This window comes from Adiantum capillus-veneris, chromosome 7, assembly GCF_014529385.1.
Source record: "Adiantum capillus-veneris isolate H3 chromosome 7, ASM1452938v2, whole genome shotgun sequence".
Classification (NCBI taxonomy): Eukaryota; Viridiplantae; Streptophyta; class Polypodiopsida; order Polypodiales; family Pteridaceae; genus Adiantum; species Adiantum capillus-veneris.
In genome coordinates, this window is record NC_140937.1 from 159,980,981 (window position 1) to 159,998,583 (window position 17,603).

Below are 17,603 nucleotides of genomic sequence, written 5' to 3' on the forward strand. Positions count from 1 at the left end.
CCTCGAGCTGGTTTCAAATGCTGGAGAAGAGGGCACTTTCTGGCATAGAGACCGTAATCAGATACTTCATTGAATTGCACATCGAGATAGGGATTAAACATAAATGTACTCCAAAAGGATAGTCAAGAAAGGAAATACATCATCATTCCGTATTTCCCATACAGAAGTTATGGAGTAATAATGTCAATTCAACAATTGCTGAAACTCAGGAATGACATCATTACATTAGAAACTTCTGCTACTTGATTTGCAATATCAAGTGAACAATCATCTTGCGTGTGGCGAGTGCATGATGCATATCCTTGGTGGAAGCAAGTAGGAAGTGGTACAAGGGCAAGCACATTGAAACAAATGTTGGACTGTAAAAGTGACCATATCCAAGTGTTGGTGACCTTAAGCTCAACAAGAACCACTACAGCGTATGGATTTCCTGTCCTTAAAAGAAAAAAGTTACTATATTGTCTGTTAAAGCTGTACCAGGAAAAGCCCAAATCCACTTATATAGGAAAATGCAGTCATCCACAAAGACGATACAATAATCAACTCAATCATCAACAAATATGACTGATGTTACATAATCCAACATCATTTAGGCCTCAAAGTGGATGTGCCCACTAAACACGCCACATGTGCATCCACGAACACACAGTTCTCTATTTGGCCTATCAACCTCGCTCAAAAAAATAAGTGCGCTTGCAAGAAAAGTGACAAAAGACAGTTCTGTTCCGGGGAGGGGATCTTTTAACTGTAAAAAGGATTTATTTGGCTCATCACCAATATAAAAGCGACTCATCATGATGGCTGATCAATGTTGTGCCCAAATTTAACAAGCATTCACTCCTCAATGGCCTAAATGTAACTTTGCGTGCCTTGTTTTCAAGCTGTCAACATTGGACAAGTTAAGAGAGACATCATTACCATATGACATGATCAAGAACGATCACAAGGATGAACGAATGACATGATCAAGAACGATCACAAGGATGAATGAATGGTAAGCAGTTTGACAAACCAGCTGAAAACTCAGCAATAATGCATCGCCAAGGCCCAACATCCTTTTAAGCTGTTCAAAGTTGATCAAGGAAGCCACATGCCTTCTGATGGAGAGGATCAAGGACCCGCTGATATGTTCAGCTCTTTTAAAACATCTTGAAACTCGAAATCTGCACTATTCTTGTTGAAATCCTCCACAATTGAAAACCGTGAATCGTGCAGAAAGAATGAATGTGAAATGTCCATTAACTTTTTAGCCTAGCAAGTAAAACAACCAAAAAATCCATTAGCTCTTCAAGGTGATAACCCATTAAGCTCCTTTAACACTTAATTGGGTGCTTGTAGACAAACCAAAAACCGCCCTCTGAATAGAGATGGTCCTCAAGCATAGAAAACATACAAAGAGAGAAATATGTTCACTCACAAGCAGGTAAGGTATCAATGATTTGTGAAATGAGGCATTGTCAGCCATAAATGGAGTGCACAGAGACAAGGTGCCTCTCCATACTTATACAAACTACCCCTGCTTTATTCCACCATAGCTCAAGTGCATGATACACTGATTTTCAGCTAGAACAAAAATGATCTATTGTTAGAGCTACATCATCACCAGATGGTGGCATTGTAAGTTGCATCTCACCGGTGTGTGGCCACAATGGCCCTGCAATATGCATCGAGTCCAATTTGCCCAGTAGCTTTTAGGCTGACATGGCATATTTTTAGCTGAATCCGCATTCTAACATGCTCAATCTGTTCAGTAGAGTGCTTTCTATTATCATGAGGGATAGATGGAAAATTTCAAGAGCATTTTGGGAATTTTAGCCCAAGCTTGAGGGGTATTTTGGGAATTTTCACAAGGTTGGGGAATATTTTGATAATTTTCCCTATATTTTAATGATGTGGTATCTACTTAGATGAGTCAGCCCTAAACACATTTCTGCAGGACTCCAGGTCACTTCATCATTTACATAGGTATGCTTGGACCACATTCTCAATTATCCATTGTATGAGCACTTGTTGAGGCAGTTTACACACCGCCACCCAAGTGTGTATGCTCGCATGGACCCCAAGCGGCGTGCAGCCATTGGTTGCGCAAAATGGGAGCGGAGCACCCAAGAGGCTGGACAGCCAACCTCCCCTGCCCCAGAATTGTGCGGGTTGAAACCCCCATTAGTGACACAGAGGAGTGACGAGCGCAACCAATAGACTGCATGCCATTTCCTCATAATCAAATAATTCATTTCATTATTGTTTGAAAATAGACACCAGCTCTAAGTTATTACACTTGGATTATTCTCTCCCATTTCACTCACATTGTGTTTGTCTCTTCTCTCGAGTGCATCCTTCGTGGTATTAGAGCAAGAAGGTCGAGGACAACCTGGAGACCCTACGACACGCTTCAGAGGTTGCTACAAGAGATTCATCGCAGTGGTCACTAGGTTCAATTTGTTGAAAATCTTTTCACACGCATGCACTTGAGGTCATTGCATTCTTTGAAGAAGAGAATATGCCACCAAGAGGTGTATCTTGGCTTCTTTTCTTTTTCTTTCCTTCCCCCAAAGCAAAGAAGACATGAAGGTCCCATGACAATGCTCCATGAAACCGGCGGTCACCTAACAAGGGGCTAAAATAATCACCACCACCAGAACTCAACAGAAAACCCAAAAGTAAAACTTCATTCAAGACACATAGGCGCGGAGTTCCCCGCGCAAGATATTGGCCCCTCAATAAATGCCCCCTTGCAGTAAATTGATGAATGTCGCGGTTGCAATTGTTATGTGTAAGCCCACTCACTTGATCTGAGTTTTAATGGGGGCCCTCACTTGTAATTTATAGGCACCGAGCCCAAAAAGCAACTGTTAAAACATCTGCTATTCACAACAAATCACAAAACCACTTAAAAGAATATGAACTGTGACAGTGCGCGTGTACGGAAGCGTGAGAGAGGAGAGGGGAGAGAGAGAGAGACAGTAGAACACAAACGCTGGTATGGGGAAGAGGGGGCGATCAGCCCCCCATGACTACCAGAGCAGAAGACCCCTACAATCTGTATGTGGGTATCCCCCTGGCCTCATATATATAAGTGCCCAAGAGGAGGTCGAGCAGTGCAGATGGATGCCCCACGACCCAACATAAAATGTGTGAGTGTTCCATGGTGGGCACCCAACTCACGTGGGCGGCTGGACAAGGTACAACCTACAGTATGGGTGGCCAGCCCCGACACTAGCCGTACAAGGAAGTTCCCTAGATCTGTGTGAAACGCAGAGTGGTGTAAATCTAACACCCCCTCTCAGCACCCAATGCTGAACAAAACCGCATGAAGCCGAAGAGTGAGGCAAATGACGAAGATGTTTGCTGCAATGTCCACTAAAGGAGACTCCATGAGTGTAGCAGCAGTCTGGGGTGTCACAACCGTCGGGGGATCTCCATGGTGAAGTGCGTCACGAGCAGTGTAGCAAATTGCTGTACTCCGCCGATACAAAGAGAAGATATTGTGTGAAGGTCCCGAACTGAGTGTGAAAACAACTCCTTGTGGTAAAAGAAGTGCCAATAGACCTGCAAGTGTCCTGCCCAATAGGATCTGTGGTGTCTGTAGTCAAACCGTTTGGAGAAAATGGGGAAGCCCACGAACCGTCATGAGAATGATTGGAAGCTTGTCAATGCATGAACCTGCAACCGGGTGTGGCAGGGTGGCTAAGGTGTGAAAAACTCCACGAAGGCCAGATATAGCAATCTGCGCCGTTAACATCCTCTAAAACAAGGAAAGCCAGACTAAGCAGTCTGCACTATAGAAGCTACCGTAAGCTACAGTAGTCACCGGGAGACTGTCACAAATTGCTGACGTGTCAAGCCACTGAAGAACGGAGCCGACTTGCAGATCCCGACCGAGGGGCCTAAACCCTAGAAGAAGCTGAAGAAGAATTGCGTGGGAAACTGATGATGTGGCAAAGCTGTACGAAATCCCGGATTTCACGTTGGCATGCTAACGTGGCAGCTGTACGGATTTCCGCAATTTTTGTTGACGGTGCTGACGTGGCAATTGTACGGATTTCCACGTTGTATGCTGATGACGGCGCCGACAGCTTTTGGCACTTTTTGACCAGTTGCTTTTGAGTTTAAAGCTTTTCATTTTAATGGCCAAGGGCCTTTAAATATGAGGCTAGGGCTCATTCTCAGACACACTTCTAGGAGAAGGTGCACAGCACGGAGTATCAGCTTGTACTGTGTTGATGCAATATAAAGAAATACCGAAAGGGGTGCTAAGGTTTCGGGCCAATACTCTCTGGACCCTCGGGTGGAATTCCGCCACTCCGTGTCGCGTCTCTCTCTCTTTCAGTTCAGTTCTTATTGAAGTGCTAAAAGTCTGTTCTTTTCTATTGGCACATGCTGCCCATCTTGTGACAGAGACCGCACGGACCACCACCGGATGGTGTCCTATTAGTAGGTAGGGTAATCCAAGATGAGGGGAAAGCCAGACTCAACAATCTGCGTTGTGAAGGGCCTCTGAGAAGAGGTGTGGTCAAACCAAGTTGTCTGCACCATGATCATCCTGTATGAAGAAGGGAAGCTAGACTGAGCAGTCCGCGCTGTGAATAATCTCTGAGAAGAGGAAAGGTCGGACTAGTCCGTCTGCACCGTCTTGCTTGTATCTCCTACCTCCAATCCTCCGATGTCAACCAAAACAGAATCCGCACCAACACCACCATCAAACCGCATGTCGGTGTGGCTCTCAATGTAAATGAGCTGGGAGTGACCTATTGCCCAAGTCGGGGATAAGTCTACTATAAGGTTACCGAGGGTGAGTGTAAATAACTATGAAGGTAGCAATCCAAATGATCAAGAGTGTAGAAGTACCCTCGTCTATTTGCTCAAGGCGGGTTGTTCCATCCACTCAAAACGAGAACTAGAAATTCCAAATTTCCATGAAGTCCAAACAAACAGATTTAGACATATGCCAACCAGATCCAAGCAAGTTCAATCATTGACAAACAAGTTCAAACCATACCGAAACAAGGTTCAAACAGGTCCAAAAAAGATCAAACAAGTTTAGACAATTGGGAAATGGTAATCTCAAACAGTCTCTAAGGCAAAGTTCAAACAAAGTGCTTGTCAGTTAGCTAAAAGCCAATTGTTGCAACGTTCAAAGACTCTTGCATAGTTGTGACGTTTTTGAAAAGCAACAATCCTATAGTTGTGAAGGCAATCCAATACTGTCTCTCTCTCACTAATCTTCCAAAGTTAAATCCTTGGAAGACAAAAAAATGTCATATACACCTCCCAAAATCTCTGATTATAATCTTTTAAAGTGTTAATGGAAACCTATTAACAAACTTGGACACCTAAGCAAGAAATCAATAGCAACACACAAACATAAACTCCAACTACTGAACTTGAAAAGAGAAGAGAGGAAAATTCACAATGCATTCTCTCCAAGACCTTTCAAAGATGAAGCGCCAGAGGACAGAGAGCCAAATGAGCAACCAAAAGTGGAACACACAAACGACCTATAGCCAAAAGTGGCTATCCTGACTCATTCTATGCCCTTTCATGTGGGGGAGATCCATCCCTTGTATCTACCTTCTTCTAGAGCACCGAAAAGAAGTCCTTGCTGAAATTTAGCCTCCAAGAGCTCGTTTGTCACATGACACGTCCAACCCTATGTGTCCGTGGACAAGCTACAGCATGACCAGGGTTAAGTTCAGTCAAGTCAGTCTAGAATAGGAAGTGATCTGGCACTTTTGTGAGTCTGTTCGCAGACCGTGCATGACCAGACACGTAGAGTAGATGCATATCCTCCGGTTGCACACAACATGATCATCAGCATTCCCATCAGAATCCATCAGGGGAATTTTCCAGTGCATTAAAACCTATTTTTGACATTTTCACTTATTTATTAAGTGACTTTTGTTGGGAACTAGGTAGGGCAATTTTGCTAATGAAATATATAAGCAAACCAGATCTAGCACTTTCTGGCAGAAGAGGCAGCAGGAGCATTGCTCAACAGGCACCTTCTCACGCAAGACCCCTAAGAACCCTGGTGTTTCCCCCTCAAGAGAACTCCAGCGTTTTTCAGCCCCTAAAGGCAAGCGTTTTCAGCCCAGTTGACCTGGCGTTTTTCAGCCCTAAGACATCAGCGATTTCAGCCTATGAACCAGCATTTGTACCAGCATGTACCTGCGTTTTTGTAGGAGCTTGAACCAGCGTTTTTCAGCAGCAGCATACCAGCGTCTGGCATCAGCAACTTCAGCGTTTTTCATAGACAGCAGCCAGCATTTTTAGACAGCATGACATCAGTGTTTTCCGTAGCATGATTTCAGCAATTCCAGTAGTAGGAACAATAGCAAATCAGCCCCGTCATCGTCGGCACCACCATCGTCCTCGGCATAGCAGTACTTACTCATTGCAAATTTCAGCCCCTTAGCATTCTCAGATTCAGCCGTCCCGTCCTCGTCCTCGTCCTCGTCGTCAATATCGTCGGCAAGTCCAAAGCATTGTAGAGATTTGTGCAATCATAAGTAGACCGCTCTCGCCATAGAGTGGGGCCTTCGGAGGAGGGTTTGACAACATTCTAGTGTCGTATTCTCTTCTCTCTCTATCTCTTGATCTCCAACACCTTCATGCACAGTGTCCATTCACTTTGTTTGTAATCACTTGCACTCTCTCATTAAAGCACGGAAGGCTCTCCCTTCCCTAAAACAAAAAGGAACCTTGAACACAGTTCGGAGCACTCATCTTGAGCAAAGTTCAACATTCATTCCGTTGCACCTTACATTGGTATCAGAGTTTTGGCAGTGTTCTGTATCACTCAAGAATTGAAACGACATGTTCTCGCCTCGAAGTCCGAGCCAACCAAAGATGTTGGTAGTTCATCAAGTGGCGCAAGCCGAGATTCGGACTCCAACAACCCAGTCACAGAGACGATCCAGTTCAATAAGTATGATGGTAAGATAGATGCTACGGTTATTCATTCTTGGTTGCATCAATTTAATGCTTATTTTGCAACAACTAAGAAGACAAGAAATAGCAAGGTTTTGACGGCAGCTATGTACCTTGCCGGTGATGCCATAAATTGGTACCACGCATGGCAGGAGGCACAGTTAGTCGCGCACCTAGAGGAAGCCGACGAATTCACACCCCTTTCCTTGAATTGGGCCAATTTCCAAGACAAGCTGAAGGAGCGGTTTATGCCCCCACAGTACCTAGCACAATTGAAGGACGATTGGTGCGGTCTCAAGCAAAATGGTATGCCAGTTATGTCTTTCTCTAAAAGTGTTTTGCAACTCGGCACTCAATTACGCAAATCGGATGCGAAGCGCAAGGAGGCATTCCTTTATGGATTGGACGAGTATATCAAGTATGATGTCGAGGTGCTCGATCCAATCAATCTCAACAAGGCGGTAGCGATTGCTCTCGCACAGGAGATGAAGCACAACAAGGGAAAGCCTAAGGAAAACAACACTTCACACAACCACAAGTACCTCTCAGACTTCTCAGAACCCTTTGAACGCTAAGAACGGTAAGAATGGTACGAACAGTAACTCTGCTAACTAATCTTCCAATAGTTTCTCATAAAAAAACTCTCACAGTGAACCTAAGGGTAAAGCTAACACAATTGCTAAACCTAAGCTCACTCCAAATGAAAAGGTAGCACAAGGAATTCTAGGAGCATACATCACGTCGGAAGAGCAAAGCACTTATTCTAAGGAAGGTCGTTGTTTTCATTGTCACATTAAGGGTCACATAAAAAGAACATGTCCTAAGCTTCACTCTAATGAATCTAAAGAATCCTCAGAACCGACTTCCTCTGTCAATGTGATAAATGACACCACGAGTGTGCCCCAAGTTTCTCGTTACCCTCCCATTGATGAGTCTCTCATTAAATGTTATGGTCATATGACGGGGCAGCGTTTTGTCATATTGTTTGACCCGGGCAATATGCATGATGTGATTAGTCCCTTCCCTCTCTTGTTGAGAGAGCCCACCTAGAGGTTAGTCAGAAATCTCCTCTCGAGGTCTCTGGCTTCGCTCCCGGTATGGACTCTCTCAACACGAAAGAGTGCCTTGATGTGTTGTTTACAATTCAACAAACTGCTTTCCGTAGAAAAAAATTTGTCTCTCCTCTCTCAGGATGTGATATGATTTTGGGCATTCAATGGTTTCGTGAGCATATTCCTCTCATTGATTGGGCGGAAAATACATTCACTTTCAATGCCAAAGGTGACTCTCCCCTTGTCATTTGGAAAGCAAGTTGTTCATTCTCCATCTCTCATTTCTAATGTGCAGGCGAAGATTAAAAGAATTCAGGAGAAAGAGACTCTCTCACTCTCTTCTTCTCCAAAGCATGACACACAAGATTTGCATGCTGATAAGCATGATAAATTGACTGATAATGATACGCATGATGATTTGAATGACAATGACAAGCATGATGATTTGCATGATGATCACGATGTGATTTCTCACAAGCATGATGATTTGTATGATCGAGACGTGATTGTTCACAAGGATGATGGTTTAGTTGATGCTTTTTCTAGCGAAGCTAACCTCGTTGCAGATTCGATCAATCACGAAGAATCAATCTTAGCTTTCGAGTCGAGGTCCACAGCACCCCCCCCCCCCCCAGGCAGATTCGATCAAACACGACGAACCGATCTTGGCTCTCGAGCCTAGGTCCAAAGAACCCTTACAGAAAGTACTATGTGTTCGAATGATTTGTCAACACGCATTGTTCGAGTGTTTCATTCGTGATCGTTTCTTGTATTTTAGTCAGTGTCTTTATGTGATCCCTTTTCCTAGGCATGACATATTGTGCGTTGAGCACGTTTCCTTCATAAATGAGCACGGATGTATGCGGATTATTCATGAAAAGCTGAAAAGTATGCATTCAACGAAGTCATATTCCATGTCTCTTCCTTGGCACGACACAGTTGTAGAAAGAGCACAAGAAAGTATGAGCACCAAGCATGGGCATTTCCGTTGTGAACTGCCACAGTTGATTGATTTAGATCAGCAAGACAAGATTCGATCTCATTGTTTGTGTGTGTGGTGAACGGGTTGGCACTCCGTCTATTTGTTCATCTACATTGCATGCACAATCTTTTAGGAAGACGAGATTTTTTCCAGTCACTTTACATGGAATAGGTATATTCATGTTTTTGTGTTGGAAGTGGTTTCAGGAATTTTCAGCCATGGAGATTCTTGAAGAAGGAAGAAGCATGACTCTAGACTGTCACGTGACACATCCCAACCCTATGTGTCCGTGGAAAAGCTATACCACTGCAGGGTTCAGTCAGTCCAGTCACTTTAGATTTAGCAATGATCTGGCACTTTTGTGAGTCTATTCGTAGACCGTGCATGCCCAATCACTTAGCATAGATGCATATCCTCCGGTTGCACACAGCATGATCATCGGAATTCCCATCAAAATCCATTAGCATCAGTTAGGGGAATTTTCCAGTGCATTTAGACTATTTTCCCTATTTTTGGTTATTTTCACTTATTATTTTTAAGTGACTTTCCAACAAAAGTAGGTAGGGCAATTTTGCTAAGTTAATATATAAGCAAACCCAAGTTAGCACTTTTCGGTAGAAGAGGCAACAGGAGCACACGCTCAACAGGCACCTTCTCAACAGGACCCCAGCACTAACCCTAGCGTTTTCATCTTCATCAACACCTCCCTCAACCTTGGCGTTTTCAGCTTTGCAGATATCGCCTTCATCTCCCAGATCCCCCAGCATTGCAGATTCCTCCCAGCGCACAGTAGAGAGCCCAGCGTTTTCTCTTGCAAAAACGCTACAAAACCAGCCAGCGTTTTCTTTGCAAAAATGCCAGCCAAACTTGGAAGCAGATGCATTAGCGTTTTGTGTTTTCATCAGCAATTTCAGCAAGTAGCTTCAGCGTTTTGACTTTCAGCCCCTAACCACCACAGACGCACACAGTTTTCAGCCTATGACATAGAAGCAGATACATCCCAAGTTGGTTGCAGATGTTCCCCCATTTTCAACCATAAAAACGCAGCCAAAACAGTCATTTTCAGCCACCAAAACAGTCCCGAAATTCAGCGATTAGAAGATCTCAGTTTTCAGCCATCAAGTCGTCATCATCATCACGGTCGTCGTCATCGGCATAGTCCAAGTTGCATCAGTCCATTGCATACGCATTGTACACCTTTGTGCAATCAAAGTAGACCACTCTCACCGACGAGAGTGGGGCCTTCGGAGGAGGGTTTTACAACCTCTCGGGTGTCGTATCTCTTCTCTCTCCTTCTCTCAGTCTCATTCACTTGCACGCACAATATCCACTCACTTTGTTCGTGATCATAGCACTCTCCATAAGACGGAAAGCTCTCTCTTTCCCTAAGAACTAAAAGGAACCTTGAGCAATAAAGATCACTAATCTTGAGAAAATACAACATTCATTCCGCTGCACCTAACATTGGTATCAGAGCTTTGGAAATGCTATGCAATACTCAAGGAAAGAACCACAATATTTTTTTTTGCTTGTTGCGGTCGCACGAACCCAAGTTTACTTGAGCGTGTCGATCCCTAATCGTGTTTTGTTGAAGAGTGGCAGGAATCCCAAGAAAGAAGGGATTGTCCAACCTCCCCTTGTGTCTCTTTTCACTCATTGAGAGCGGGCCGTGCACTTAGCGGCCGGCCAATCGACGTGAGGTGGGAAAAAGCAACCTTGGTGTGAGCGCAAGGCCGCCAAGGGGTGCGCCCGTAGAAAAGGGTAGAACTCGGGTGAAGAGAAGATCCTTCTCCAACGCGATTTGCAAGCGAAAGAAGACCTCAAGAACCTCAAGATCCTCAAGAACGCAAGAACCCAAGAACCAAGACCCTCAAGAACTCAAGTTCCTCGCGAGCTTAAGAACCCAAGATCATAGTGCATGGTCGTCACCCGAAGCGGAATGAATACTTCGCATACAGGTGATGAGCATGAGAGAGGCGACGAAGACTCTTCCCCACCCAGAGATGATTTCTTCAACCCTCCCCCTTCGCCATCTACGCCACCAAGTGCACCAAACCCTATGGAGGAAATGGTCAAGCAGATGATGGCCATGATGGATAGACAAGAAGCAAATCGCCTTGCTCAGGAACGTGAGCGCCTTGCTCAGGACCGTGAGCGCGACGACAGAATTGCAAGAATGGCCACAGACTAAGCAGCCAAAGACCGTGAGCGCGGCAACAGAATTGCAAGAATGGCCGCAGACCAAGCAGCCAAGGACTGCGAGCGCGACCAAAGAAACGCAAGATTTGCCGCACAACAAGAAGAAAATCGCATTGCCTTAGAACGCGAACGCGACGCAAGAAAACAAAGAAAAGAACTACGAAAGAAGGAAGCGGCAACACGAGCTACAGCCTTGGAGGCCGAGCGTGAAGCTCGACGAGAGCTACGCACTCAAGAATTGCTTGCGCAAGTCCTAGTCTCGAAGACCGAACCACCCAAAGATCGTGGGAGTTCGTCAAGTGACGCAAGCCACGATGCGGATTCCAACCATCCAGTCATAGAGAAGTTAACTTTCAGTAAGTATGACGATAAGATGGATGCCACAGTTATTCATTCTTGGTTGCATCAATTTAATGCTTATTTTGCGACAACTAAAAAGACAGGAAATAGCAAAGTCTTGACGGCAGCTATGTACCTTGCCGGTGATGCTATCAATTGGTACCACGCATGGCAAGAGACACAGCTAGCCGCGCACCTAGAGGCAGCCAACGATTTCACGTCCTCCTCTTTTAGTTGGGTTGATTTCCAAGACAAGCTCAAGGCGCGGTTTATGCCACCTCAGTACCTTGCACGATTGAAGGACGATTGGCGCTCTCTCAAGCAAAATGATATGCCGGTTATGTCTTTTTCTAATCGTGTTTTGCAACTAGGTACCCAATTACGCATGTCTGATAATGAACGCAAAGAGGCTTTTCTCTTTGGATTGGACGAGTATATCAAGTACGATGTCGAGGTATTCGATCCAATCGATCTCAACAAGGCGGTAGCGATTGCTCTTGCACAGGAGATGAAGCACAACAAGGGAAAGTCACTTTACATGGAATAGGCATATTCATGTTTTTGTGTTGGAAGTGGTTTCAGGAATTTTCAGCCATGGAGATTCTTGAAGAAGGAAGAAGCATGACTCTAGACAAAGTTGAAGCATCAAAGGAGCTACAGAAGACTTTGTGTCGCTTTCGGCGCGGCCCAAAGAAGCAAGCGTTGCAGACCTTTATGATATTCAAGTATCGCATGACCCACGCATCAGAGTGGGCCGGCGAAGAGTCCTTTCCAGGATTCCAGCCCCTGTTGGCGATCTTCCTCGACGCCATACAGTTCGGTACCAGTACCTCACTTTGAAAAGGAGGGGATGTCACGTGACACATCCAACCCTATGTGTCCGTGGACAAGCTACAGCATGACTAGGGTTTAGTTCAGTCAAGTCAGTCTAGAATAGGAAGTGATCTGGCACTTCTGTGAGTCTATTCGCAGACCGTGCATGACCAGACACGTAGAGTAGATGCATATCCTTCGGTTGCACACAGCATGATCATCAACATGATCATCAGAATCCATCAGGGCAATTTCCCAGTGCATTAAAACCTATTTTCCCTATTTTTGACAATTTTCACTTATTTATTAAGTGACTTTTGTTGGGAACTAGGTAGGGCAATTTTGCTAATGAAATATATAAGCAAACCAAAGCTAGCACTTTCTGGCAGAAGAAGCAACAGGAGCATTGCTCAACAGGCACCTTCTCATGCAAGACCCCTAAGAACCCTGGCGTTTCCCCCTCACGAGAACTCCAGCGTTTTTCAGCCCTAAAGGCAAGCGTTTTCAGCCCAGTTGACCTGGCATTTTTCAGCCCTAAGACATCAGCGATTTCAGCCTATGAACCAGCGTTTGTAGCAGCGTGTACCTGCGTTTTTGTAGCAGCTTGAACCAGTGATTTTCAGCAGCAGCATACCAGCGTCTTGCATCAGCAAATTCAGCAACTGAAGCCTAGCAGATTCAGCGTTTTTCATAGACAGCAGCCAGCGTTTTTAGACAGCATGACATCAGCGTTTTCCGCAGCATGACTTCAGCGATTCCAGTAGCAGGAACAGTAGCAGATCAGCCCTGTCATCGTCGGCACCACCGTCGTCCTCGGCATAGCAGTACTTAGACTCATTGCAGATTTCAGCCCCTTAGCATTCTCAGAATCAGCCGTCCCGTCGTCGTCGTCATCGTCGGCAAGTCCAAAGCATTGTAGAGATTTGTCCAATCATAAGTAGACCGCTCTCGCCATAGAGAATGGGGCCTTCGGAGGAGGGTTTGACAACATTCTGGTGTCGTATTCTCTTCTCTCTCTATCTCTCAGTCTCAGCTCCTCCATGCACAGTGTCCATTCACTTTGTTTGTAATCACTTGCACTCTCTCATTAAAGCACGGAAGGCTCTCTCTTCCCTAAGAAAAAAGGAACCTTGAGCACAGTTCGGAGCACTCATCTTGAGCAAAGTTCAACATTCATTCCGCTACACCTTACATCGTTGATGGCTGAATAATGTTTAGACAGCCAACAAGAGGACCTTGTCTGAGTGCATCTACCCCAAGAGGGACACACACAAGCCTCTCTTTATCATCTTTAGCCTCTCTGTCCTCCTATGTGCGTGTAAGAGCATGAGATTCTAAAGGAGAAAGAGCATTAGAGAACTCTTCTATCTACTATAAAACCTTCTTCAAGATATGGAAAAAGGAAGCGCTAGAGATAGGAGTGGCAGTAGAAGAGAGAAAGCGAGGAAATCTGTCACAAACTACTGACGTGCTACCACTAAAGACGAAGGGGGTTAGGCCATTTTAATCCTAACCCTAGCCAACCTACAAATCCTAGTCGAGGGGCCTAAAACCTAACTGAAGAAGACGAATAAGAATATCCTACTAACTTACTGAAGGCGGTCGAGTGGCCTAAAGGACAAAGGGGTTAGGATTTTTATTGAAGAAGAAGCTAAAGAAGTTCCTACTAACTTACTAAAGCCGATCGAATGGACTAAAAGACAAAAGGGGTTACCATTTTTAACCAACAAACAGAGCATTGGCCAAAGGGCCTAAACCCTAATTAAAGCAACGCACTAACCCCCCAAACTTGCGTACAATCAGCTGAAGTAGCATCTGCACCTGCAAATCACGGAATCTGATTACTTGAGTCTTGACAGCACTGTACAGATCTGTCCACAAAACGTGAAGCAACCTGTTGAGCGTTTGCTATTGGGCCATTAGCTTTTAGAAGTTATGCTTTTCAAGTGAGATGCTTTTGTACACGCCAAGGGCCTTTAAAAACATTGTGTGGGCTCTCTCTATGGCATTCTACAGCGTGGAGAAGCAAAGCAGAGCCTCGAAATTGTACCTTGCTCAAGCAATATAAAGAAATATCGAAAGGGACACCACAGTTTGGAGTTACTGTAGTCTTGGAGTGGAACTCTACCACTCCATGTCTCGTGTGAATTCTCTCTTTTTCTATTCAGTTGCTTGAAGTGCTAAACATTTGTTCCAGTTTGTTCTTTCAGTTGGCACGTGGTGCCCTCCCGTTACAAAAACTTTGCATGCAAGGCAGTCTCTTTTATTGCTCGTACATTTTTCTCACACTGGGAGTTTAGTTTATAATATATATACCTGGATGAATCCAGAATAAGCCAAGATTCACCTTTGAAGGAAAGTGCAAGGTATAGATCCATGGTAGTCACCCACAAGACAATATAACCATCAACTTTATCATGCATAGTATTCCCCACTAACGTTGTCAGTGCCCAATAGTGGGTGTAGAACTAGGTACTATGGGACCAAACGCAACACACACCACACGCACAGACACGTGAGCATACATCAACACAGTTCAGTTTATAAGCTTATATTAATGTTTTAAGGTTTTGTCCCGTTTCACACTCACTCGGCCACTTATTTTAAAAGGTTTTTAACCTTAGGCTTAAAAACCAATGCTAGAGGGTTCGTTTTTCGGCCAATATGGAAAATATTTTACTTATCTCTTTCTACACTGTCCAGACCGAATTTGTCTGCTCCCATAGAGACGCCATACAAATAGTGTCCAACCGGCATTTTTCACAAGCAACTCGTTCATGCATGCCATGTAAGCAGGCCATCCAACTCGTGAAATGCCACAAATCGCATCGTCTTTTGTAGACTATTGCCACCAAATTTAGGTCCACTCTTTCAGTCATCTCAAGCTCAACTCTTCATCCTCTCTTCGAGTCTCGTGTTAGTATACCACATCTAACGAAAGCAATCTTTTGTACATCTCCAAGAGCAATCCTAGGTGTTGCGAGCGTGCTTGATGGTGATATTATTAACAGCCCTGTGGTCTATGTACGTACTCCAAGACCCATCCTTCTCAAAGAACAAGAAGCACTCGTGCATAAAAGGGAGAAGAACTTGAGTGGATCAAACCCATAGCTAAAGGGTCCTTTACTTGGCTCATTATCTCTTTATATTGTGCTCAGCTAACTCTCTACCAAAGGCGGTAAAAACCCGCACAGAAAGAGTCCGAAAAGCAACCTTGATAAGAGTTGAGGAAATTCAAATGCACAAATTCTAACTCATAAACAAATTAGACTACACTCAGATGAATCCCTTTCTCTCACAAAGACCAAGTAAGCATAAATGTCTCATTTCATTCAAAAAGAACTGCAGTCATAGATATGCCCCCGTGGAGGGTGTAATGTGAAGGGGTTATGGTACGTGGCCTACACCGGCCTACAGAGGGTTCCTGACTAGATTGCAAGAGCATATACCAGAGCACGAGTAACAAGGACACCTGGGATACAGGGGTGAGCGCATCAAGCCCCCACTATAGATAGGCTGGCAATGTGCAGTCTCATCATCATCATTCTCTCTATGATAGGGCAGTGTAAACGGCTCGTGCCTCCTTGTGTGTGACCGCAGTGCATGCATCACATGTAGGCATGTTGCACTAACAATGTGTCCAGCCTTTTCACTCTATTCAAGATTGAAAGAGCTGCAATTGTAATGTTACAATAAACACCCTATTGCACAATTTAGCCCATACAATAGTCATTTCACCATTCTCTTCTCCAGAGAAGAGATTGTACCATGTTCTCTCTCATCTCTTTACACCACTCTTTCTACTTTCCATAACAAACTGTGTTGCAGTAGTCAAATATGCATTTTCAAACTCAGATGGATCCCTCAGCGGCAAGATCTCTGGATCAAAATTACTTTCTATTTGCCATAAGAATCTCTGTACTCAAAACCAACAGACAAAATTACTTGTGGCACGCAGTATGTCATAACTGCCAGAAAAAACAGCATACTTGTATATCGCTGAGCTTGCTCGGAAAAACAATGTCTCCGCGGACAAGGACCAACCCCTTGCTGTCAGCAAGCTCCGTATAGTGGGCTAAGGTCAAGTACGGAGAGGCGTTGGTACCTCTCATTTTGTAATCTTCCAAGCCAGTAAAAAGCAAATGTGGCATTTGTGCTGCAATCACCCAAAAGATCCTTTGAGCATGGCAATTTGAAGCTCAGCAAGCAGGCAGCAAGGTCAATACACGCATTGACTGGAGCAGGTCATCAGCGATTGAGGCTTCAGCAAATGCAAACCTTGTAAGAAGAAAGAAGTATATCCATTTTCCTCCTGTAAAGGAACTACAAAGAAAGGACTGCACACAAATTTAATCGCTTTAGCAAAATAGAAGCGTTTGTGCAAGGGCAAGGGCCATTCACCCCTGCAAAATAATGTGAAATGATGGAGATCAAAGTCGAAGTGGGGTATTTAACTGACCATGTCTTTGCCCTGTGTTGTATAGTATTGAACTGTTCCTTGTTTATGACAGCACTGACCAGACCTCTCCCTGAATGATACTGGGTAACACAGCATTTCGCTTTAGATCAAGAGAACGTGCATCTCTTGGCGTCCGCCTTTCTACTATTGAAGTTGACAGAGAATTTTACCTTGTTCCAAAGAGAAACCACTTCCTCTGGGGTTGCATGCCTCACTGTGTTCAGCTTGAGTATGGAGTCCAAGCTTCGGGGGGCAAGAGCTGAGAACCCACTGACGTAACGGGCCGTCTGCGCTGTCGCTCGTTTACCGCCTTGCAAGAGCTTCCACATTACAGACGACCCTTCAAAAGAAGAACGAGTCCAGAAAAGCTTGCTACGGTGGAAGAGACACGGTGCCGGAAGTGGCACTAAATAGTACAGGCCCGGCTTGCATGCCACATGAGGAGTCGGGGGACTACATGGAGGTATAGCCTCAGCACTATATCACAGAGGTGGGATCGACGATGTTGAAGTCGGACATGCTGTTTGTGAGAGGGGACATCCGGTGTCCGAGTTTAAAACCTGTAAGTAACTGTGCTAACGATTTATGAAAAAAAAAAATTGGGGCAGAATCAAAAATTATGCTCCGTCGGCATCGAAGCAGGAAAAAGAAAATGAAAAGGGCACTTTGGGAAGGGTGGGGGGAGGGGGGGGTTTGCAACATGATCACCTCCATCAATGTGATACAGTGGGTCTCATCGACAAGAGACAAAGAAAATTGGGACAGAATCAAAAATTATGCTCCGCCGGCATCGAAGCAGGAAAAAGCAAATGAAAAGGGCGCTTTGGCG

General features: G+C 44.7%; 1 protein-coding gene across 1 annotated transcript; it reads right to left on the reverse strand.

Annotated features, from left to right (window-relative positions):
• Positions 1-739: 739 nt before the first annotated feature.
• On the reverse strand, positions 740-17,319 carry LOC147454936 (ATP synthase F1 complex assembly factor). Its single transcript, XM_086516771.1, has 5 exons — positions 16,945-17,319; positions 16,775-16,854; positions 16,594-16,652; positions 16,305-16,471; positions 740-1,251 (listed from the first exon to the last, which is right to left on the reverse strand). The coding sequence occupies exons 1-5, from the start codon at positions 17,101-17,103 to the stop codon at positions 1,111-1,113; spliced, it is 606 nt and encodes a 201-aa protein (XP_086372897.1). The 5' UTR covers positions 17,104-17,319; the 3' UTR covers positions 740-1,110.
• Between the last annotated feature and the right edge of the window lie 284 nt (positions 17,320-17,603).

Excerpts from the sequence above, each read along its gene's own strand:
- LOC147454936 (XM_086516771.1), bottom strand. The coding sequence starts at position 17,103 with ATGTGGAAGCTCTTGCAAGGCGGTAAACGAGCGACAGCGCAGACGGCC. Across the intron at positions 16,855-16,944 it reads TGGTTTCTCTTTGGAACAAG|TATCATTCAGGGAGAGGTCT; the intron begins GTAAAATTCTCT and ends TGTGTTACCCAG. Across the intron at positions 16,472-16,593 it reads TACTTCTTTCTTCTTACAAG|CACAAATGCCACATTTGCTT; the intron begins GTTTGCATTTGC and ends GGGTGATTGCAG.